This window comes from Porcisia hertigi, chromosome 28, assembly GCF_017918235.1.
Source record: "Porcisia hertigi strain C119 chromosome 28, whole genome shotgun sequence".
In the NCBI taxonomy this organism is placed as follows: domain Eukaryota; phylum Euglenozoa; class Kinetoplastea; order Trypanosomatida; family Trypanosomatidae; genus Porcisia; species Porcisia hertigi.
In genome coordinates this window covers 1,318,550-1,340,725 of record NC_090587.1, presented here as the reverse complement: position 1 = coordinate 1,340,725, position 22,176 = coordinate 1,318,550, and the positions used below count along the sequence as shown (strand labels likewise).

Genomic DNA, 22,176 nt, shown 5'->3' with positions numbered 1-22,176 from the left:
TCTTTGTTCCTTGTGTAGCCGGAGTACTCCGGAACTAGTTCGCCGTTAACACAGCTCCCTTGAGTTAGAGGTTTTCTGCACAAGAAAGAGACTCATATTTTTTATTTTCCATTCCACTTGCAGTATTCTTAAGAGGAAAAACAGCGAGTAACCTGTTGGCAGAAAAAAAGTCATCTGTGTGCCTTCCTCCTACTCAACACGAAGTGACGACGACGCTGCAATAAAAGAGAGTTTATCAGACCTGAGAAGTCCCGTACTTCCGTCAGTCATACGAGCTTTTCGACTCTAAAGCAGTGCACACGAACTTTTTCGACAACACCGGAACCACGATAGTCTCTCTCAAGAGCGCAATTTCAGGTCAGGATAGACCAACCAGATCTCCAGAGAAGTCTTTTCGGACTGATCAGTTCTCGCGAGCCACTAACGGCAGAACCACGAAGCTGCAGTTCGGTATCTCAGAAGTGAGATGTCATCATCTCTCACCGATTCCCGTCCCGATGGGGTGGTTGACTACCATGAACATACAAGTCACCCCACAACTGTGAAAGGAGTCTCACCACCTCCAGAAACACTCCAATCCTTCCTTCGACTCCTAACAGTTTGGCGTTGCACTGTGTGCCGCAAGGTGAAGGACCTGCAGGGCGCACACCTGAACGGGAAGACAAGTGTGCGGTCGGACTGCTGGCCCTGCGCAAAAAAGACAACGTTTGTAAAGGAGTGCAGCAGTGACACCTCGCTTGGGATTGACAAACACCGCGCAGACGATGGAGCGAGAGCTGCAGGTGACAAGGGTGTCTTTGGCTCGAGTGGGCGTCACCCGACAGTTTTCAAATCACCTGTTGTTCCATCTGAGGCGGAGGAGCCGAGCTGTATGCTGTCGGTGAAAAAGGTCAGCGCCGCAGAAGAATGCACTGTCGACAGGGCGAGTGCTGTGCATGTGGCGGGAAATACCGTTTGGCGTTGCACTGTGTGCCGCAAGGTGAAGGACCTGCAGGGCGCACACCTGAACGGGAAGACAAGTGTGCGGTCGGACTGCTGGCCCTGTGCGAAAAAGACAACCTTTTTTCGAGACGGAGGCGCTCCATACGAATCTGGTCCTGCTGCCCAGCCTGTGACCATCGCCGGACAGGCACACCAGAGCCCTAGTGGAGCCACTCATCTGGCAAGCGACGTCGGAAACAGCGCCATGGCCGCATCTACCCCGCCGTCCTCATTTCGAAGGGCTGCCTCTTCCTCCCAGGTTTCCGAGAAGCAAGTAGCCGCCGCCCCGTTCAAGAGCGCGTTTGGTGATAACGCCGCGCCCGCTGCGAGCAGGCCCGCTGCGGCGACCCCGTTCAAGAGCGCGTTTGGTGATGTCGCCGCGCCCGCTGCGGACAAGCCCGCTGCGGCGACCCCGTTCAAGAGCGCGTTTGGTGGTGTCGCCGCGCCCATTGCGGACAAGCCCGCTGCGGCGGCCCCATTCAAGAGCGCGTTTGGTGATGTCGCCGCGCCCATTGCGGACAAGCCCGCTGCTGCTGCCCCATTCAAGAGCGCGTTTGGTGATGTCGCCGCGCCCGCTGCGGACAAGCCCGCTGCGGCGACCCCGTTCAAGAGCGCGTTTGGTGGTGTCGCCGCGCCCATTGCGAGCATGCCCGCTGCTGCTGCCCCATTCAAGAGCGCGTTTGGTGATGTCGCCGTGCCCGCTGCGAGCATGCCCGCTGCTGCTGCCCCGTTCAAGAGCGCGTTTGGTGATGTCGCCGTGCCCGCTGCGAGCAAGCCCGCTGCTGCTGCCCCGTTCAAGAGCGCGTTTGGTGATGTCGCCGTGTCCGCTGCGGACAAGCCCGCTGCTGCTGCCCCGTTCAAGAGCGCGTTTGATGATGTCGCCGTGCCCTCTGCGGACAAGCCCCCTGCGGCGACCCCGTTCAAGAGCGCGTTTGGAGGTGTTGCTGTCCCGGTGTGTGTGAGACCAGACTCGCTAAACTGTTGCGCAGAGAAAGGGAAATGTGGTGCTGGTGAGCCCGGGCCGATGAGTTTGAGGGTTTCGACTGCATCTGTTGACGCACACGCGGCGACAGTGGCACAGACAGCCTGCCTGAAACAGGAGAGCGTGTGGCGTTGCACTGTGTGCCGCAAGGTGAAGGACCTGCAAGGCACACACCTGAACGGGAAGACAAGTGTGCGGTCGGACTGTTGGCCCTGCGCAAAAAAGACAACGTTTGTAAAGGAGTGCAGCAGTGACACCTCGCTTGGGATTGACAAACACCGCGCAGACGATGGAGCGAGAGCTGCAGGTGACAAGGGTGTCTTTGGTTCGAGTGGGCGTCACCCGACAGTTTTCAAATCACCTGTTGTTCCATCTGAGGCGGAGGAGCCGAGCTGTATGCTGTCGGTGAAAAAGGTCAGCGCCGCAGAAGAATGCACTGTCGACAGGGCGAGTGCTGTGCATGTGGCGGGAAATACCGTTTGGCGTTGCACTGTGTGCCGCAAGGTGAAGGACCTGCAGGGCGCACACCTGAACGGGAAGACAAGTGTGCGGTCGGACTGCTGGCCCTGTGCGAAAAAGACAACCTTCTTTCGAGACGGAGGCGCTCCATACGAATCTGGTCCCGCTGTCCAGCCTGTGACCATCGCCCGACAGGCACACCAGAGCCCTAGTGGAGCCACTCATCTGGCAAGCGACGTCGGAAATAGCGCCGTGACCGCATCTACCCCGCCGTCCTCAGTTCGAAGGGCTGCCTCTTCCTCACAGGTTTCCGAGAAGCAAGTAGCCGCCACCCCGTTCAAGAGCGCGTTTGGTGATGTCGCCGTGCCCGCTGCGGACAAGCCCCCTGCTGCTGCCCCGATCAAGAGCGCGTTTGGTGATATCGCCGTGTCCGCTGCGAGCAAGCCCCCTGCGGCGACCCCGTTCAAGAGCGCGTTTGGTGATATCGCCGTGTCCGCTGCGAGCAAGCCCCGCGACGCCCCGTTCAAGCGCGTTTGGTGATGTCGCCGTGCCGCTGGGACAAGCCCCCTGCTGCCCCGTTCAAGAGCGCGTTTGGTGATATCGCCGTGCCCGCTGCGAGCAAGCCCGCTGCTGCTGCCCCGTTCAAGAGCGCGTTTGGTGATGTCGCCGTGCCCGCTGCGGGCAAGCCCCCTGCTGCTGCCCCGTTCAAGAGCGCGTTTGGTGATATCGCCGTGTCCGCTGCGAGCAAGCCCCCTGCGACGACCCCGTTCAAGAGCGCGTTTGGTGATGTCGCCGTGCCCGCTGCGGACAAGCCCCCTGCGGCGACCCCGTTCAAGAGCGCGTTTGGTGATATCGCCGTGTCCGCTGCGAGCAAGCCCGCTGCGGCTGCCCCGTTCAAGAGCGCGTTTGGTGATGTCGCCGTGCCCTCTGCGGACAAGCCCCCTGCGGCGACCCCGTTCAAGAGCGCGTCTGGAGGTGTTGCTGTCCCGGTGTTTGTGAGACCAGACTCGCTAAACTGTTGCGCAGAGAAAGGGAAATGTGGTGCTGGTGAGCCCGGGCCGATGAGTTTGAGGGTTTCGACTGCATCTGTTGACGCACACGCGGCGACAGTGGCACAGACAGCCTGCCTGAAACAGGAGAGCGTGTGGCGTTGCACTGTGTGCCGCAAGGTGAAGGACCTGCAAGGCACACACCTGAACGGGAAGACAAGTGTGCGGTCGGACTGCTGGCCCTGCGCAAAAAAGACGACGTTTGTAAAGGAGTGCAGCAGTGACACCTCGCTTGGGATTGACAAACACCGCGCAGACGATGAGGCGAGAGCTGCAGGTGACAAGGGTGTCTTTGGCTCGAGTGGGCGTCACCCGACAGTTTTCAAATCACCTGTTGTTCCATCTGAGGCGGAGGAGCCGAGCTGTATGCTGTCGGTGAAAAAGGTCAGCGCCGCAGAAGAATGCACTGTCGACAGGGCGAGTGCTGTGCATGTGGCGGGAAATACCGTCTGGCGTTGCACTGTGTGCCGCAAGGTGAAGGACCTGCAGGGCGCACACCTGAACGGGAAGACAAGTGTGCGGTCGGACTGCTGGCCCTGTGCGAAAAAGACAACCTTTTTTCGAGACGGAGGCGCTCCATACGAATCTGGTCCTGCTGCCCAGCCTGTGACCATCGCCGGACAGGCACACCAGAACCCTAGTGGAGCCACTCATCTGGCAAGCGACGTCGGAAACAGCGCCATGGCCGCATCTACCCCGCCGTCCTCGTTTCGAAGGGCTGCCTCTTCCTCCCAGGTTTCCGAGAAGCAAGTAGCCGCCGCCCCGTTTAAGAGCGCGTTTGGTGATATCGCCGTGCCCGCTGCGAGCAAGCCCGCTGCTGCTGCCCCGTTTAAGAGCGCGTTTGGTGATATCGCCGTGCCTGCTGCGGACAAGCCCGCTGCGGCGACCCCGTTCAAGAGCGCGTTTGGTGATGTCGCCGCGCCCGCTGCGGACAAGCCCGCTGCTGCTGCCCCGTTCAAGAGCGTGTTTGGTGGTGTCGCCGCGCCCGCTGCGGACAAGCCCGCTGCTGCTGCCCCGTTCAAGAGCGCGTTTGGAGGTGTTGCTGTCCCGGTGTGTGTGAGACCAGACTCGCAAAACCGCTGCGCAGAGAAAGGGAAATGTGGTGCTGGTGAGCCCGGGCCGATGAGTTTGAGGGTTTCGACTGCATCTGTCGACGCGCACGCGGCGACAGTGGCACAGACAGCCTGCCTGAAACAGGAGAGCGTGTGGCGTTGCACTGTGTGCCGCAAGGTGAAGGACCTGCAGGGCGCACACCTGAACGGGAAGACAAGTGTGCGGTCGGACTGCTGGCCCTGCGCAAAAAAGACAACGTTTGTAAAGGAGTGCAGCAGTGATACCTCGCTTGGGATTGACAAACACCGCGCAGACGATGAGGCGAGAGCTGCAGGTGACAAGGGTGTCTTTGGCTCGAGTGGGCGTCACCCGACGGTTTTCAAATCACCTGTTGTTCCATCTGAGGCGGAGGAGCCCAGCGTAACAGGCTTCACGGGCGGGTCCCTGGAGCCCATCTGCGGTGGCAAGGTAGGGGTCACCGTGAAGAGGGATACGACCGGGTTGAATGTAACGAGAACTCCTTCAGACACGGAATGTGTCCCTTTAGCAGTTGTAGAGGCGTTGATCACGCAAGCCTGGCAACAGGAGCGTGAGTCGATAAAGGCAGATTTGGAGGTTTTCCGAAAGGATTTGCTGTTCGAAGTGCGTCAGGCAATCTCTCAGGCTTACGCGCGAGCCGTTGCGGCCGCTCCGGCGGTTTTCGAGAAATCACCTGCACAGATGACAGAAAGCCTAGCTAGCCGACATTTGTCAAGAGCTTTCCGTAAGTCGTGAGCTTTCGTACTCTTCCTAAGATGGTGTTCTTTTGTTGACAACTCTTTAAAAAATGTGCTCGATCATAATTACGAAGGAGTCCTTAGAGTTTATGCATAGTGACGATCTCTACTTGAGCATACTGGTGCACGACCATCGCAACATGTGTCACAGCAACTGGATTACTTCGTCCGTTCGCTGTTTTTGTAGTCTACCTCAGCGGGCTATCGTTGGGACGTACATAAAGCTACCTTCTTACGATGAGGACTCCGGTGGATTGCGTGTACATCATCACGGTATCAGGCCAACACCCACTCGGCGGAAGGGGGAGAGGGAGGCAAAGCACACTCCTATCTTTCGATCTCCGTCCACTGCCAGACCATTTCTGGGGGGTTACCAGGGTCAAGTACCCCGTGGCTGTGAGGTGGTCCGAGCGATGTGTCGCCACTGGTGTCAGCGGACCGGTGCTGGATTGAGGTGTGTGGGCTCGATCCGCGAGAGTGCCGACGCTTGCACCGTCTATGCGATGAGAGGGGTACCGGCGCTGCTGGAACGCACCTCCCCTGGTCACCGCTGCCTACTGGTGGAGGGCAACCCACAAGACGCGGATAGGCGGAGCGCGAGACCAATGCTCTTTTGGAAGTGCTTGGGTCGGCACGGCTGCAACGCGTGTGCACCGCTGTCACCACAGCACGCGGTTGGGGCTGTGAGAGGCCGGGCAGAATGTGGCGTTGAACTGATGCTGTACACGAAAATAGGCTTATGAAAATAAATGATCTGCGTATTCAAAGCGCATACTCCTTTCCTCTCTACGTTTTTTTGAGCCAGGGCAGAGCGTCTGCAAGTCAACGAACGCACGTGTTCATTGCTCTTTAGCAGCACTTGAAATTTTCTTGTTTTTCCCATAGCCCAAGTGCGCTTCAAATTTCGCTGAGTTTCTCTTTTTCACTGGTAGAGGTACGCAAGTGCATACACTAGATTCACGAATGCCGCCACCAACTCGACTGGATGCGCTTTGCGAAACCGCGACGACCTTCAGCAGCAACTTGAAAGATCTACAACTGCTTTGCAGCAGACTTCAAATCCTCAGACAAAGCGTAAGTGACATCTGTAGTAGGCAAATTCCTGCAGTAGAATCTTCAATCGAGCAGTTCCATGAGACACATTTGCATAGCCTTTTAGCCACTGGAGATGATTTTAAGAACGATTTACCAGTGCACTCAGTCGGTCTGCTTCTCTGCTCCATTGACTCATTGTTTTTGCAATCTCATAAATGTCTTGAGAGCAGGTGTTCAGCTGCGTTGCGGAGGTCTGCTGCCGAAGGCCGTTCGTCGAAAATTTATGCCGTTGGGTATTCTCCCGAATCGCTGGTCGGTGATTCTGATGTTGTTCACCACTCTGTAGCCAGGGAGGCGGATATCACTTCTCATGGTGGTGCCATATGTGTTAATAAACCTCTGGGGAACGACTTGACACATGTTTTCCCCGCTGGCGCCAAAGAGCCTGCCGCCACTTTGGAGAACAAGCCCGCTGTGGGTGGGTTTGGCTCTGCCGCTGGCACCGCCACCAAGGAGCCTGCCGCTGCTTTGGAAGGCAAGCCCGCTGTGGGTGGGTTTGGCTCTGCCGCTGGCACCGCCACCAAGGAGCCTGCCGCTGCCTTGGAAGGCAAGCCCGCTGCGAGTGGGTTTGGCTCTGCCGCTAGCACCGCCATCAAGGAGCCTGCCGCCACTTTGGAGAACAAGCCCGCTGTGGGTGGGTTTGGCTCTGCCGCTGGCACCGCCACCAAGGAGCCTGCCGCTGCTTTGGAAAGCAAGCCCGCTGCGAGTGGGTTTGGCCAGGCGCCGCCGAGTGCGTTCGGCAAGGCTCCACCAGCATCCAGCACATTCGGCCAGGCAGCATCCGCTAGTGCAGCGCAGCCTGCTGCGAGTGGGTTTGGCCAGGCGCCGCCGAGTGCGTTCGGCAAGGCTCCACCAGCATCCAGCACATTCGGCCAGGCAGCATCCGCTAGTGCAGCGCAGCCTGCTGCCAGTGGGTTTGGCCAGGCTCCACCAGCATCGAGCACATTCGGCCAGGCAGCATCCGCTAGTGCAGTGCAGCCTGCTGCCAGTGGGTTCGGCCAGGCTCCACCAGCATCCAGCACATTCGGCCAGGCAGCATCCGCTGGTGCAGGGCAGCCTGCTGCGAGTGCGTTCGGCAAGGCTCCACCAGCATCCAGCACATTCGGCCAGGCAGCATCCGCTAGTGCAGCGCAGCCTGCTGCGAGTGGGTTTGGCCAGGCGCCGCCGAGTGCGTTCGGCCAGGCTCCACCTGCATCCAGCACATTCGGCCAGGCAGCATCCGCCGGTGCAGTGCAGCCTGCTGCGAGTGGGTTTGGCCAGGCGCCGCCGAGTGCGTTCGGCCAGGCTCCACCAGCATCCAGCACATTCGGCCAGGCAGCATCCGCCGGTGCAGCGCAGCCTGCTGCGAGTGGGTTTGGCCAGGCTCCACCAGCATCCAGCACATTCGGCCAGGCAGCATCCGCCGGTGCAGCGCAGCCTGCTGCGAGTGGGTTTGGCCAGGCGCCGCCGAGTGCGTTCGGCCAGGCTCCACCAGCATCCAGCACATTCGGCCAGGCAGCATCCGCTAGTGCAGCGCAGCCTGCTGCGAGTGCGTTCGGCCAGGCTCCACCAGCATCGAGCACATTCGGCCAGGCAGCATCCGCCGGTGCAGTGCAGCCTGCTGCCAGTGGGTTCGGCCAGGCTCCACCTGCATCGAGCGCATTCGGCCAGGCAGCATCCGGCGGTGCAGCGCAGCCTGCTGTGAGTGGGTTCGGCCAGGCGCCGCCGAGTGCGTTCGGCAAGGCTCCACCTGCATCCAGCGCATTCGGCCAGGCAGCATCCGGTGGTGCAGCGCAGCCTGCTGTGAGTGGGTTCGGCCAGGCGCCGCCGAGTGCGTTCAGCAAGGCTCCACCAGCATCGAGCACATTCGGCCAGGCAGCATCCGGTGGTGCAGCGCAGCCTGCTGTGGGTGGGTTCGGCCAGGCGCCGCCGAGTGCGTTCGGCAAGGCTCCACCAGCATCCAGCACATTCGGCCAGGCAGCATCCGCCGGTGCAGCGCAGCCTGCTGTGAGTGGGTTCGGCCAGGCGCTGCCGAGTGCGTTCGGCCAGGCTCCACCAGCATCCAGCACGTTCGGCCAGGCAGCATCCGGTGGTGCAGCGCAGCCTGCTGCGAGTGCGTTCGGCCAGGCGCCGCCGAGTGCGTTCGGCCAGGCTCCACCAGCATCCAGCACATTCGGCCAGGCAGCATCCGGTGGTGCAGCGCAGCCTACTGTGAGTGCGTTCGGCCAGTCAGTGACCGCCGCAAATTGGGGTGCGGCACAGTCTGCGGGACCGGGGAGTGCTGCTTGCGGTGTGGGAAGCTCGTGGGGACCCGGTATCACGAGCGCCGTCGGCAGCGCCGCTCCAAACACAGGGGCTGGCCCTACAAGCGCATTTAGGAGTGCGTTTGGTGGAGTACCACCAGGCGGGGGGTTTTCGAGCGTTCCAAAAAGTGCGTTTTCCGGTGGGGGAAACACAAACAGTGCGTTTGGTGCATCCTCTTTCAGTTCATTGGCGGAAAACTTTAAGTGATAGTGTTTTTAGATTTATTTTCGACGCTGCATGGATCTCCATTTTTTTTTGGGTGTTCCCTGGCCTATGGTGATGAATGATGATGTGTTTCTGTGCTTGTTTGAGGCTTCGAGGTCTATTCGAGGCTTCCTATTCTTCCATTGCTCATTTACAGAAAGATTGACGAGGTTTATGCTGTGACAAGCACGCGCTTCGAACTCGCCTTTCCTGCGACATATTCTCCACGTGGGTAGGTACGTCTCGGTCCCTATGCGTGGTTCTATTTCCTCTTAATCTGATCACAGTACATCTGTCGCTTCTCACTGGTGCTCGTATTTAGTGGGTCGCCATCGTGAAGACTGACGTATCGTAGTGTCAATAGCAGATGGCCCAGGTATTGATGTGGTACGGGGATGTAGCCCTTGTTTCTGGTTGGTGTGTAAGCTAAATTCTTACTAGGCTAATTGCATGTAATTCCTCTGTTGTGTACGGAGCGTACAGCAACTACAGCAACCTCGATTGGGCGGTTCTAGTTGCTAGCAAGTCTAACCGAAGGCTCTGTGATGCCTTTCGGCGACGTTGACACTACGGAGTTTTTCTTTTAGTGTCAGAAAAACGACATAATGACTTGGTGTTCTGCTTTCACGGAATTGGGTGAGTTCCACAGATTCCTGTTGTCGCTGCAGTTTTTCCATGCATTGCTGCCTTCTGTTCCTGGCTTTTATTTCTTTTGCGATTGTCGGTCAAGGCGGTTTTCACGTGACATACGGGCTCTCACCCTCCCTTCACATACATTTCTGTACTACTTTGCATTCTTAAACACCAGACGATCTGTTTATATCACGCATCAGCGCTGTCAATGAGCGGCTCTGTCGTTATCCGCGATTTGGAGACGCGCGACTTGGGAGAGCTCCTGGAGTTGCTTAGCCACCTCACGTCCGCCCCAGCACTTTCGAAAGAGGAACTTGAGCAAGTTCATTCCCGCCGTGTGCTTGCGGGGGTGCACACACGCGTTGCAGTCTGCACCACAACTCTGAAGATTATAGGGACCGCCTCATTATTCGTAGAGCCCAAGTTTTTTCGCGGGGGGAAGAGTGTGGGTCACATTGAGGATGTTGTCACGCATCCTGACCGCCGTGGCCAGGGCATTGCTCGCGATTTGCTCAAGAGCATAGTTGAGGTCGCAAGAGATAGTAATTGCTATAAGGTGATCCTGGATTGTACAGATGACATGGTCATGTACTACTCTAAATGTGGTTTCAGGGTTTCTGGAAACCAGATGCGCCTGGATATTGCGTCTCAGTGAATAACGTTGGTGTGTAGTTTGATTTCACTATATACTGGGGGGGGGCTGCTTGTGCGGTTAACATGGGGTTGCCGACACGTGCGAGTTTGCTCTGTGAATGTGCATGTACTTTTGTACTGGAGTGTGTAATACAACAGTGCACACATAAGTGAAGGCGAGTAAAGGGACCAGCCTGAAAAATCTGATCTCCTTTCTGCGCTCTCGTCATGTTGCCGGTGGCAGCAAAAAAAAAAGTCCCGGCTTATTGTTGTGCTGCATACACTTTGGAAAGAATTCCGACATCCGTGAGTTACTCGGTTTGGATTTGTTTGTGCCTGGTCTGTATTGTACCCCTGGTGGTGTGCGCTGCGAGTTCTCCACCGTTATCTTGACCTGACGCAAATAAGACACCTCCTGTTCCTAGACTTGGTCCCTCCTAGGCTCCTGGTCTCTCATGTGACGAGTTAGTTAGAGGTATTGGCGTGCCTCCGCGCTGACTGTCAAGCGTTTCAGGAGAAAATATTCTCTCAGCGAAGTTGTGTGAGCTCTTCTTGCCAAGAACAGATGAAATTCTTTCCTACACTGCGTCTAAGAGCCCCCCCCCCCTCTCCCCTCTCCCCTTGCCACAACAGGGGCGTGCTGAATTCTTCACATCGCCAGTACAACTTTCATTGGCAAGGTGTTCTTAAGCGAGTAGGGATAGTTATGTTAACTGACTCGGCTTGTCGTCGGATGCGCGTTGTGAGCTTCCTAGGATGTGGAGCTTTTGGGGACGCATACCTGGTTCGGAATGCAGGCGACACCTGTTCAGTCGTAAAGCGTTCAAAATCCGTGGTGAGGCGGTCCGGGTTTCTTGAGGAGTACCTTGGAATGATGAATCTGTGTAGTCTCAATGTGGTGGCGTCCCGCGATGCGTGGATTGATCACGAGAGTCGCTTATGTATCTCCATGGAATACTGTGATGCCGGGGATCTTGGCCAGTATCTGGAAAAGAGGTACCCGTTGCTAGAAGAGGAGTTGCTTAGCATTGTCGTACAACTGCTTCTTGGGCTCGACCACATCCACAAGAGGAATAGATTGCATCGCGACATAAAGCCGGAGAACATTTTCCTCTTATCGGCAAATGAAAGTGACCGTAGATGGCCTACAGTGAAACTGGGCGATTTCGGTTTGGTGAAGCGCCTCTCGCACTATGGCGCGCGCGTCGTCTCACATGTGGGCACTCCGCTTTACTTGGCGCCGGAAATAATGGAAGGATACGCTTATACATCGAAAGCAGACGTTTGGAGCATGGGGCTCGTCGTGTATCGTTTGATGGTGAACAAATTGCCGTTTCCTGCCAGCAGCGTGGATGCATTTACGAGGCAAGTCTTGAGCGGTTGCCCTCCTCACCCTAGCACGCTGAGCGGGTACAGCAGGGCACTTGGAGACTGTGTGTTGACAATGCTGTCCAGAAACTGGAAGCGGCGGCCTAGCGCGCAAGATTTGCTGGGTTGCAGTGTATTCCAACCGACGTTGGTGCAGCATCCGTGGATACGCGCGCCGTCACACGCATTACCGTGCATGTTTGTACCGCGGCGGGTACCGCCGGTAGCGGTCTACACGGCACCGAGTGAGAGTGCCAAAATTCTGCGCACTCTCGAGTTTGGCGATCAAGTATACCTCTCTCTTCTTTCTCCAACAGGGTATTCACCTCGAGGTTTGTGGCTAGAGGTGTTGCATCCGTTTTCTGGGTTTATCCGCGATTGCGAGAAACCTGGGTCTCTATTCGAATCCTATGTCTCTGAAAAATATACTGTAGGTGTTAGAAGTCCTAACTAGGGTGCTGAATCTCGCGGCGCGCCACGTCATGCGAGTTATTTTTTGGCCTCACTGAGCGGACAGAATCTGAAGGGCAGCTGGAAGATCGAAGACCTGCTCGAGGTGGCTTCGCTGGTTCAGGCTGTTGCTACTTGCATCGCTCCTGCAGAAAGAGTGCACAAGTCGGATGGCTCACACAGGCAAGGAGATCCTTGCCTGGCTGAAGCCTTTTTCTCCGCTTTCTGCTAAATCTTCTGCTTTATTATCCGCTACGTTACATCCCCCCTTTTCCCACGCCCCTGCATCACACGACTGCGTGGCAGGAGCGGATAAGTGGGTGCTGAACGAAGTAAAGCTTTTTCCGAGACTGAGAGGATGATTCCCAAAAGCTCAAAGAGTTAACCTGTTCTTCGCGAGTTGTAATACAAAAGTGCACATGTCATCTCGACCTCTTGGGGGGGGTCATCGCCGAATGGACATAGCGGGCATCGTTGATGTTCCTCTTGCCACTATGAGCACATGCTCTCAGGGCCTTGCCGCGCTTCCGACGCCACTGGCCATAATAAATGCATGTTCGTGGCCCTCTTTCGCTACTCTCGCGTCTCTTTTTTTTTTTGGTGGATTTTTTTGCGCGTTTCACCCTTCTACGGCATGTACTTGTCGTTGGTGACGAGGATGAGAGGGGCTGCATTTTGTGCGCAGCCAGCTCCTGTGTGATTGAGTATATGTGTAAATGCATTTGTGGATCTCACATTTATCCACGGTCCTCTGAGCAAGAAACAAGGGCGGAATAAACAGCTTGACGGTGTGCAATGCGCCAGGGGGCTCGCTTACGTACTCTACTGCTCCGCGAGAAATGCGTCCGCTGCTTATCGGGGTGTGGCACAGGCAGCGTACTGGGTACGTCCACGATGTCCGGTAGCCTCCTCAAGAGGCTTCAGGAGGATCTGGAGAACGAAAATGAGCTGCGCACGAAGGGAATGGGGGAGACACTGCAAAACTGTGTGCATCGCGCAGAGCTTTCTCACATGGAGAGCCCTGAGGCAGACGCGCGGTTTTTGAAGACCTTGGACGCCAAGGTTGATGACCTGTTTACGCGCATTCCCCTTCCACAGGATCCGATGAAAGCAGCCCTGGCACTGACGGATGAGGAGGTGAAAGAGAATGCTGCAGCTGAGCTTCTCAAGGAGGCGGTGCGGGAGATGTATTTACGCAAACTGGATTTTAAACAGGCTGAGGAATTGCGCCTCAAGAAAGCAGAAGAGAGGCTGCGAATGCAAGGAGCAAGTCAATGTTTTAAAGAGAGACATGAGAGTGAGAGACTGTGTAAGCACGAAACTGCGCTATTAGTTCCAAAACCGGTTGCTGTCGAGGCTAGGCCGCCAGGGTGTAATGAGGACGGCGAGACGCTTCACAATAATCTTGATGCTCTGTTGGAAGACGAGGAGCTTCGCGAGGAGCTTCGCGGGGAACTAGCTGCGATGAAGGCGAAGGTAGCTCGACTGGAGGAGCTGCTCTGCGATAAGAAATGAAGTACTGTCGTGTTTCTTCATCATGCGCACCTCATTGAAGAAAAAAGTGTGGACGCTGAATTCAAGAAGTCTACCACATTGCTTAAAGAGAGGCACATGTAAAAAATGATCTGCATGCAGGCAAAAAGGAGAGCCAACAGAGGGAGGAACATTGGTTGGCTCCGCGGAGTCTAACGAGGCTAAGCTGTGTTATGAGCACTGAGGTAGCTGCCCTACTCTTTAGGATTCTGAGTGTCCCGTGCAGAAATCTTTTTTCTCCCTATCCTCTTGGTGCTCTTCATTGCACCTTGCAAGTGTCAGAGGGGAGTCTTTGGGCTCCCGCATGTGAAGGCTGACTGCTCCCAGGGTATGCATCCTCAGATACTGTTTTGTTGCTTTACCTTCGTCTGTTTTTGCCCCCCCCCTCCGGGACGCCTTGAGACATCCTCTTGCCATTGGAATTCTTACGCCGTCTGCACCTAGCTCTGATTTTCTAACCTTTAAGGTTCTTCAATTGTTTTCTCTCCCCACGTGTCTTCGGGGTGTGTTGGCGTCTTGGGGCGTCTAGTTGCGTCAAGATTTGCATCTACACACATACGGGGGCACAAGGTTAACACTACGACTTTTGCTGACTTCCCCTACACTTCGGCATGACATTGGAGTTTTTATTGCGGACCAGCAACCGTAGTTTCAGACTTCGCTGACTCGACTCTATTCCCTTGGTGCAGAGGGGTCTTGTGCCTCTCTCACTTCTTCTCCTCAAAGAGTCAAATAGCGTTTGAACGCAAGAGACAAATGATGAATCGTCTTTTCATTAGCAGTGCCGATCTGCGCGGCTGCACTGTAGGGGTTTTAGGCAGTTTGACGTGTCAAAAGCGCTTTTGGGCGAAGCCGAAGAAGCGGCCGAAAGTTGGCCCCGGATTTCATGAGAAGGCGCAGAGGTGGCGAGACGAGTATCTCCTCGACCGCCACCGCATTTTGGCCGACAGTCTTCGCGCATACGTAGACTTTAGCTCGACAAAACGGGTGGATCCGTGGGACACTCGCTTTGCTCCATTTGATCGTGTCGAAAAAGATGGTGTTCATATCCTTACTCGCTATCTCATGGAAGACAAGCTGCAGCTCTGCAACTACCACCATCGTCCTGTAAAGCGCATGCTGTGTAATGTGGGGCTTATAGGTCCCCAGGTAACTACGGCCGCGCGTTGGAAGCCTTACCGCTTTGCGACCAATCCTGCCAGCACCACGCGTGCTGAGCGGACTTTCACCAAGGACAAAACGGTTTTTACAGGGTATCATCACGATTAATACTCGCTGTTGGATAAATCCCCACCACCGCCTCTTGTGGGGTAAGGACAAGTGTGCGTATTTTGCTCTTGTGCCTTCTTGCTTACTAGTGTTAGCTTAGTTTTTCTAGGTTCGGATTGTGAGGGTGCTGCTTTGTCTATATCTTTGGCTGCACGCATGTTGCAAAGAGGGGGGGGGTGAGAGAACACCGCAGTGACGCGAGAGCGAGGCAGGTGTCTGAGGTTGCGCAATTCAGCTTGGCGTGTATTGTGGTGTTGGCACATGAAAGCATCCGAATGACGGGTTGGCAAAAGAAACAACGGCTGATGTGTGGGACCAGAAGGAAACTTATCAACTCGCGCAAGCACCTCGTGTGACGCATTCTGAACACGTTTTTTTAAAGCCGAGGTTCCGTGGCTTGTTGTGAGTACACTCGAGAAGATGTGCACTCCAGTAGCTTCCTCGGCCTGTCGCATTGGTGGCGCATACATTGAGACAACATATCATGGTGCTGCTAGTGCTTTGCACGCGCACACGTACGCCAAAAGAATCACCATTGCACCTTCTCCCACAGATTTTATTCGCTCGTCTATGCACCTCCGTAGTACCTTTCCACTTTTCGACAAGCTTCAACGCACTGCAGTACCGCTCTAGTTCTGCGATCTGCTACCCTCGCATTGACGAGTGGGATAGTCTGTGCGCCGAGTTTCGGGCCGCGCGGACATTTGCAGCGCCGCACAGCCCCGGCACGGAGACCGAGAACTCCCAAAGTAGAAAGTGCACATCACAAAGAAGTGCGCGTGAAAAGCGCATTTATACTCCCTTTCCATAGCAGCCAAGAGCGTGGATGAATCGAGGAGTAAAGCGCGGTCGAACCGCGACCCCCTCGCCGGCCCCCAGCAGCCGAAGGAGCTCCTCTCCGGCACCGTTACCAGAACCTCTGACCACTGCGTCTCACGTACCAACGCTCAAGCGACAGGAGACAAAGAGGTATTTGCCCGATACACACTCAAGGGAGAGCACCGAGGCTTCATCCTCACACAGTGATGAGTCAGTTCACATGGAAAGATCACGAGAACGGGAGGAGGCAGTCCTCCTTGAAGGTTGCGGTCTTAGTGGCGATGCCCTGGAGAAGTTCCTTCAAAAGAACTTTGTGGATTATGTAGACGAAGAACTGTTCGATGTAGCCGCTTTGGAAATACTGGAGAACTAAATTGGGTCCTTCACCTTTTTTTTTTCATTGCCCATTTGTCTTCACTGTTACTCAAATCATTGTGATGGGCACGTGCAGCGCGTCTTCGGTGGCTATTTTCAGGGCACCAACATCTGTAATTGAACGCATCCAGAACCGGGTAAAGTAGCTTCGTTTCTGCGGTGTGCCAGCGTGATATACTCCCCTGCTCAATTTCTTTCATCACGACTTTTCCGTCTACCGTCTTGTCTGCTTCTCGACCTTCGCATTCTCTTTTTTTTAGTCATCTTTAACGTCCTTTTTTATTTCTAGGTGTAGCTGCTGTCGCGCTGTCAACTTAACTTACAGCATGGTAGTAGTCGTGAAAGCGCATCTAGTAACACTGCTGGGGGGGGGGGAGGGCCATGACCTAAAAAGTCTGGGGCGGGTGGGAGGGGAGGAAACAGAGATAATTGAAGTATCCATTGCGAAGGCAAACAGATACGAGTGCGCTTGTGCTACCGTTTTTTCTGTTTGGGGCACGTTTTCGTTCGTATTTCTCATCGGGCTAATAGCGGGTGAAAATTTGTTCTACCTCTATGTGGGCGGTGCAGGTGCTAACCTTTCACGATATGAAAAAAAAATGAGTGTGCTGAGCTGCAACTGGATTCTCCTTCTTTCCGTACCGCTCCTCGATTTACACCCAATCTAATTTTTTGCCTACTGATTGCGGGGTAAACGAGGAATCGATAAAAGGAGAGGGCTGAGAAGAGGAGGCGCATGAAAAATAATGAGACTGAACGTGTGCAATGTGTAGGCTCTGGTTTTACGAAGCCTTTTATCCACGCAGAATTGATTTTCTCCGCAGTTCGATACAACGCCGCTTTTCACCTTACAGTCAGGTTTGTGTCGCCCTGACGGGTGTTGTTGCACATGTTGTTAAGTCGGCACTTTTTTTTTGATGCTCACCGCTCTGGTCTTTGTTCTAGGCTGATCTGTGATCATGTCCTGGGACCTTTTTCGCCCCTATAGGTTCGATCTCACAAGACTCTCTTGGGCGCAGCCGTTTAGCTTGCTCCGGTGTGCATCCGCACTCTTGCAATAGTGTTCCCCTTGTTTTTACGTCCTCCCGCGTATCTGCCTCTCGGTGGTTTTGTTCTCGTCGTGTGTCTTTTTTCTCTACCTCTCTAGTCTTCGCTAAGCAACCCATCGGTCCCGCAATTATCACCAATGGCGCTCACTGTGACTTCTTCAACCGCTCCGTCAGGCAAAGGTGAGACGGTGTATTGGAGTCTGCACGGACACTCTGAGGAGGTCGTGTGCGCCGCCGCGAATGGCCGCGTGTGCGCTACTGGTGATGTTGACGGAACGGTTCTACTGTGGCGCTTTGCTGGGTCGGTGCCAGAGAACGTCTGTTGCATGAGCACGGGAGGCCCTGTAGCAGTTGACGCGGCTTGGAGTGGTCCTGCAGCGCTGCTAGTTGCTCAGGGTGATGCGTGTACAACTCTATGGGATGTCGAGAAGGGCGCTCGACTTCTCACGATATCTAGATATTCCGTCAGGGGTCGGTGTACATGGCCAGTGGTCAACTGCGTGACTGCGACGACGCGAGACTCGTTTGTGTTTGGTGGCGATGACGGTTACCTTGTCACAGCGGACAAGCGAAGCGAAAAGGTCGTGGCAAGTCTAAATGTCAATACTCCAATCACTAGTGCCACCACTGCTGGGTTCTCGTTATATGTCGGAGACGTGTGCGGGTCGCTGCACTGGTTCGACACTCGTGCGGGGTCGAGGGAGATGGAGCGCATTGTCTGTGGCTCTGCTGGGATCACCAGTATTATGACGGACCCCCTGCAGAATCGTGTGGTTACGTACTCCATGAGTGGAGTGGCGCAGGTGATTGATACGCAGCCCTTTGCGTTGTCATCGTCAGATCGCCTCTTAGGCGCGACAGAGCTGGGTGTGAATGAGCGCCAGGCGCTGTTGCGTGGTGCATGGGTGCCACGCTGTGACACCGTAGTGATACCCAACGGCAATGGCGCTGTCGTGGGCATCTCCGCCGATGACATCGTGGGAGGTGCCACGCGTACAGTTCACGCGAACCTCACCGGGGTGGCGATGAATGTGAGTGCCTGTGTGGGGGATGAGTACGTACTCTGCGGCAGCGAGGGTGGAGAGCTGGCAGTGTATCAGTGGTAGAAACCGTGCCATGGGCGGGCGTCGTCTGAAAACATGCCACTCGGCGCAGAATGGGCGGCGGCGAGGGCTCTTCATGTCCTGGGAAGCTTCGAGGCATAAGACTACCTCATGGAAAGAGACGTAAAAGGGTAAACGTCATGGATAAAGAGATCGAAGGGCCCCAGGCAGTATACGGAGGCGTGTGGGTTCATCTCACGCGATTCTTTGTGATGAGTTCATGACTCGACTAGGGCCTTTTGGTGTAACAGGGCTCGCGCTTTTGCCTTTCTGTGCGTTTGTCACCAGCACAGGACTTGTGCTGTTGGGGGTCTTCCTCTCCACGTCGGTTCGTGAGTCTCACGCTGGCCGCATGTGGCCCCAGTTATGGTACACTTGATTGTGGGACTCACTCTGCGTGATGTTTCCCCTGTTTGCCGGTCGATATACAAAAATCTTTCTACTGGTTTCCTTCTGTTTCGCGATTCTCATAATCCCTTTCTCACACACTCGCCTAGTCTTGTCCGGTGTGCCTCTCTCACACACCCCACTTGTTGCCGTTCGCCTTCCCTTTTCTCCTACCAACTTGGTTTCACCTATCTTCTCAACTGACCCCCACCTTTCCCCGGAACATAAGCACACACATCGACACCTACACACTGACATTCATCCCAGCGCTGCTGCTGCATCTGTCCGTGTTTCTGTAAGTGTTGGTGGCTCTGCTTCTCTTGCGTGCAAGACTCTTCCTATCATCTGTTCTACCGCTTCAATGGAAGGGAGAATGCATCGCCACGGTAACCGTCGGAAAAGCGCGGTAGAGGGTCGATCAGTGCAGAATGTGTTGAGCACCGATGGTATCCCACCAGGCAAATTTGCCGTGATTGACCCCCTGAGCAAGCGCCTGTTGATCCCTACAGGGCTCATGCTGGACACACGTGCGATGCACCGCCAGGGTGTACCTTCGCTGTGTCGGGTATTTCTCGAAGGGCGCTGTCGGCAGGGCGCCAATTGCTTCCAAGCACACGCTAATATCGATGCCGTTTGCGAGTTGCGGGCAAAGGCGCTCGCGGATCCGACATGTTGCGCTTTCCATGGCACCCCGAGCGACGCATCAGGTATTGACCCTGCTCTGCGGCTGGTCGTGCGGAACGACGATGCTGTGGTCGTAGGACGGGTACCCTTGCGACAGACAATGGTGACCAATGGACTGCGCACCCTCATTGCTGCTCAGGCCCACGACGTTGGCATGTCATCACAGACTGAAGTAGTGGTGCCAACGTCGGCTCTGTGTCGGTCCCACAGCGGTGCGGATGGATCGCCCTGCTGCCGCTTCGAGAGCGAGTGCAATTTTGTGCACCTGTGCCGCCACGCTATGACTCTCATCGCTCAGCGGAGGGAAGCGGAGAGAGTGGAGTGCCTTCCTGCGCCGGTGTTGGTTGTGGGAAAGTCCCCTGAAGCCAATCACGAAGAGTTCATGACTGTCCTCGATAGGGCGGTTAACCTCCCTTCCTCCTCTCCGCTGCAGATACGTTCACAGCCTGCGTCATCGATGACGGTACCAATGAGCGTAAGCACCAACCTTGGTGTCACCCCGACTATTCGTTTTGATCCCTTTGTGCTCGCAGCGACCGCGCCGAGCTCAATGCCGGACAATAGTGCGCTGTTGATGGGGCGATCACCGATAATGTCAAGGTCTTTCAGCTCCACTCCATCAGGATTGGTGTGGCGTCACAATCCGTACAACTCTTCTCACGCCTCATCTGTCTTAGAGACCTGATGATAGGTACGGAGGGCTATACGTGTAGATGTCCGCCCCAGTCGTTATTTGCGTGTAGCTGTGGAGGGCGCGTTTTGTCCCCCTTGGCAGATTAGCACCTCTGCTTCCACCACTGAGAGGCCACCCAGCGCTCACGAAATACCCGGCTCCTTTCTACCCCGCACAACCGCCAAACACACAGACAGAGTGGGCACTTGACTACATCCACCCCAAGTCTCCCAGCGCCTCTTCTCTCTCCTCGGAAGCTTCTCCCTTCTTTTCGTCGACTGCTTCGCTCTCTTTTCCTTTTCGTGCCCCCTTCCTCCAAGCGCTCTGAGCTTCAGTTTTTTTTTCCATCTGACTGATCGTTATCATGTTCTGCCTTGTGTAGCGTTCCGCACAGGCACTTGCTTCCCTTGCCACGTCTTCCGCCCTGGTCTCTTGCTCTCCTGTGTTGTATATAGGTCTGGGCAGGCGTGTATATGTGTACGTGTGTGTTTTTTTGTCTGACGGCAAGCACGCAAGACGTTGACGTAGGTGATGCGCGAGGCATCGCGGTGGATGGAACGCATCGAAGGATTTGTCAGTGAAGCCGTAAAGATGGGCATCTCAGTTCTCTTTTTCCTTTTTGAAGTTCTGTGAAGGCTTCAAGCAACCAGTGTGAATGGATCGATTCCTTTTTCATTTTCCGTTTTTGTGGCTCTCCAATGTGGCGTAGGATGCCTGTGTGCGAGTTTCTGGCTTTTTTTCAAGCCAGACCGTCCTACTCCCCTTCTCTCCGGTTATGAGTCGGTGTCACGTTCCGGTGTTCTGAGGGCGGAGAGTGTATGCACATGCGGACAATGGAGTGTGTAGGATGCCCGAAGTGCACGGGAACGTGCGACGGAACGAGTTCACTGTAAAAAAGCACGCGGGAATCTTGTTTTTTTTTTGAATTTGACAGCTCTGAGGCGTAGCTGTATTCTTTGCCCACGCCCTCTACCGTTTCTCTCGCCTTTCACGAGAATGTTCCAGTGCGTGCATATGTATGCATGCTGTTGTGCAGGTGTGTAAGTGTAATAATGGTGCGGCGTGAACCTTGGCGGCAAATTCCGTTTGCTTAGCGTGTTTCACTTTTTTCTTCCTGAATCGTTGCGGACTTTTTCATTTGTGAGGTGACCCCTTTTTTCCTTCTTCACTCTTCTCTTTGTTGCCTTGCCATTTATCTGAAAATGTGCACCAATATACCTGTAGGCGCGCATCTTAATAAACTTGAACAAAGCGCCCCGCGTCCGCTTCACAAGCGGTGGTTCACTGTTCAGAAATAGGTCCCACAGACACTCGGTGACACGTGTATTTGTCAGTCAAGGTGAACAATCCGTAGCGTCAGCTGATAAGAATGGGAGCGTGGGGTGGTGTTCAGGTCTCTCTAGGGCGCTGCTAACAGCACACTCTTACCGCGGCATGACAGAGTGCACCGTTCCTTAAGAGGTCTGAACGTATGATGAGACGCAGGAAGTGTGAAAAGGGGGGGGGGTAGGTCTGGAAGGGGGCGTTGCATTTGGTGGTCATCAGTGGTGGTGGAGGGATGACTGTAGCGAACGTAGCCAACGGGCAACTTTTAATCCGAATATTCAATAAGCCAGGAACTCACTCAATGGTCGAGAGTCTTTCATCCGCCCCGAGCGTCTGGGAAGGGGAAGAGGACAAGGACCTTTATTACACAACAGTTGCGATGTTTTCCGGTGCGTGTGCACGCGATGGAGTGTGAAAATGTGATAGTTCTTTTTTTTCGTTTTGATTGGCGCTTGTCACCTTTCTCGTTTCGTCTTCCTTCTTCCCAAAGGCTGGCCAAGAGGGGTCGTATCTTCTTTCTCAATTCGTTTTGCTTTTTCTCTTTTTTTTCGTCGATGACGAGGGATGAACAGTTCTGCTCGAGGTGAGGGAGGGGGAAAAGGACGAGGTGAGGTGTTCGACACCGACGCGGTAGGGAGACCAAGCACACGCCTATCTATCTCCGTCCACTGCCAGACCATTTCTGGGGGGTTACCAGGGTCAAGTACCCCGTGGCTGTGAGGTGGTCCGAGCGATGTGTCGCCACTGGTGTCAGCGGACCGGTGCTGGATTGAGGTGCGTGGGCTCGATCTGCGAGAGTGCCGACGCTTGCACCGTCTATGCGATGAGAGGGGTACCGGCGCTGCTGGAACGCACCTCCCCTGGTCACCGCTGCCTACTGGTGGAGGGCAACCCACAAGACGCGGATAGGCGGAGCGCGAGACCAATGCTCTTTTGGAAGTGCTTGGGTCGGCACTGCTGCAACGCGTGTGCACCGCTGTCACCACAGCACG

General features: G+C 55.3%; 9 protein-coding genes across 9 annotated transcripts; all 9 read left to right on the top strand.

The window, feature by feature from the left end:
• Window positions 1-466: 466 nt before the first annotated feature.
• Window positions 467-5,298, top strand: JKF63_03739 (uncharacterized protein; the record flags this gene model as incomplete). The annotated part of the gene is made up of 3 exons (XM_067899738.1): window positions 467-2,005; window positions 2,558-2,949; window positions 3,006-5,298. The coding sequence occupies 3 exons, from the start codon at window positions 467-469 to the stop codon at window positions 5,296-5,298; spliced, it is 4,224 nt and encodes a 1,407-aa protein (XP_067755977.1).
• A 965-nt stretch (window positions 5,299-6,263) lies between these two features.
• On the top strand, window positions 6,264-8,885 carry JKF63_03738 (uncharacterized protein; the record flags this gene model as incomplete). Its single annotated transcript, XM_067899737.1, has 1 exon — window positions 6,264-8,885. One exon carries the CDS (start codon window positions 6,264-6,266, stop codon window positions 8,883-8,885), a length of 2,622 nt encoding a protein of 873 aa, XP_067755976.1.
• An 838-nt stretch (window positions 8,886-9,723) lies between these two features.
• Window positions 9,724-10,170, top strand: JKF63_03737 (uncharacterized protein; the record flags this gene model as incomplete). The annotated part of the gene is made up of 1 exon (XM_067899736.1): window positions 9,724-10,170. One exon carries the CDS (start codon window positions 9,724-9,726, stop codon window positions 10,168-10,170), a length of 447 nt encoding a protein of 148 aa, XP_067755975.1.
• A 684-nt stretch (window positions 10,171-10,854) lies between these two features.
• On the top strand, window positions 10,855-11,970 carry JKF63_03736 (uncharacterized protein; the record flags this gene model as incomplete). The annotated part of the gene is made up of 1 exon (XM_067899735.1): window positions 10,855-11,970. One exon carries the CDS (start codon window positions 10,855-10,857, stop codon window positions 11,968-11,970), a length of 1,116 nt encoding a protein of 371 aa, XP_067755974.1.
• A 791-nt stretch (window positions 11,971-12,761) lies between these two features.
• On the top strand, window positions 12,762-13,481 carry JKF63_03735 (uncharacterized protein; the record flags this gene model as incomplete). The annotated part of the gene is made up of 1 exon (XM_067899734.1): window positions 12,762-13,481. One exon carries the CDS (start codon window positions 12,762-12,764, stop codon window positions 13,479-13,481), a length of 720 nt encoding a protein of 239 aa, XP_067755973.1.
• Window positions 13,482-14,255: 774 nt separating this feature from the next.
• JKF63_03734 (uncharacterized protein) lies at window positions 14,256-14,768 on the top strand (the record flags this gene model as incomplete). The annotated part of the gene is made up of 1 exon (XM_067899733.1): window positions 14,256-14,768. One exon carries the CDS (start codon window positions 14,256-14,258, stop codon window positions 14,766-14,768), a length of 513 nt encoding a protein of 170 aa, XP_067755972.1.
• Window positions 14,769-15,594: 826 nt separating this feature from the next.
• On the top strand, window positions 15,595-15,960 carry JKF63_03733 (uncharacterized protein; the record flags this gene model as incomplete). The annotated part of the gene is made up of 1 exon (XM_067899732.1): window positions 15,595-15,960. The coding sequence occupies one exon, from the start codon at window positions 15,595-15,597 to the stop codon at window positions 15,958-15,960; it is 366 nt and encodes a 121-aa protein (XP_067755971.1).
• Window positions 15,961-17,148: 1,188 nt separating this feature from the next.
• JKF63_03732 (uncharacterized protein) lies at window positions 17,149-18,117 on the top strand (the record flags this gene model as incomplete). Its single annotated transcript, XM_067899731.1, has 1 exon — window positions 17,149-18,117. One exon carries the CDS (start codon window positions 17,149-17,151, stop codon window positions 18,115-18,117), a length of 969 nt encoding a protein of 322 aa, XP_067755970.1.
• Window positions 18,118-18,862: 745 nt separating this feature from the next.
• Window positions 18,863-19,870, top strand: JKF63_03731 (uncharacterized protein; the record flags this gene model as incomplete). The annotated part of the gene is made up of 1 exon (XM_067899730.1): window positions 18,863-19,870. One exon carries the CDS (start codon window positions 18,863-18,865, stop codon window positions 19,868-19,870), a length of 1,008 nt encoding a protein of 335 aa, XP_067755969.1.
• Between the last annotated feature and the right edge of the window lie 2,306 nt (window positions 19,871-22,176).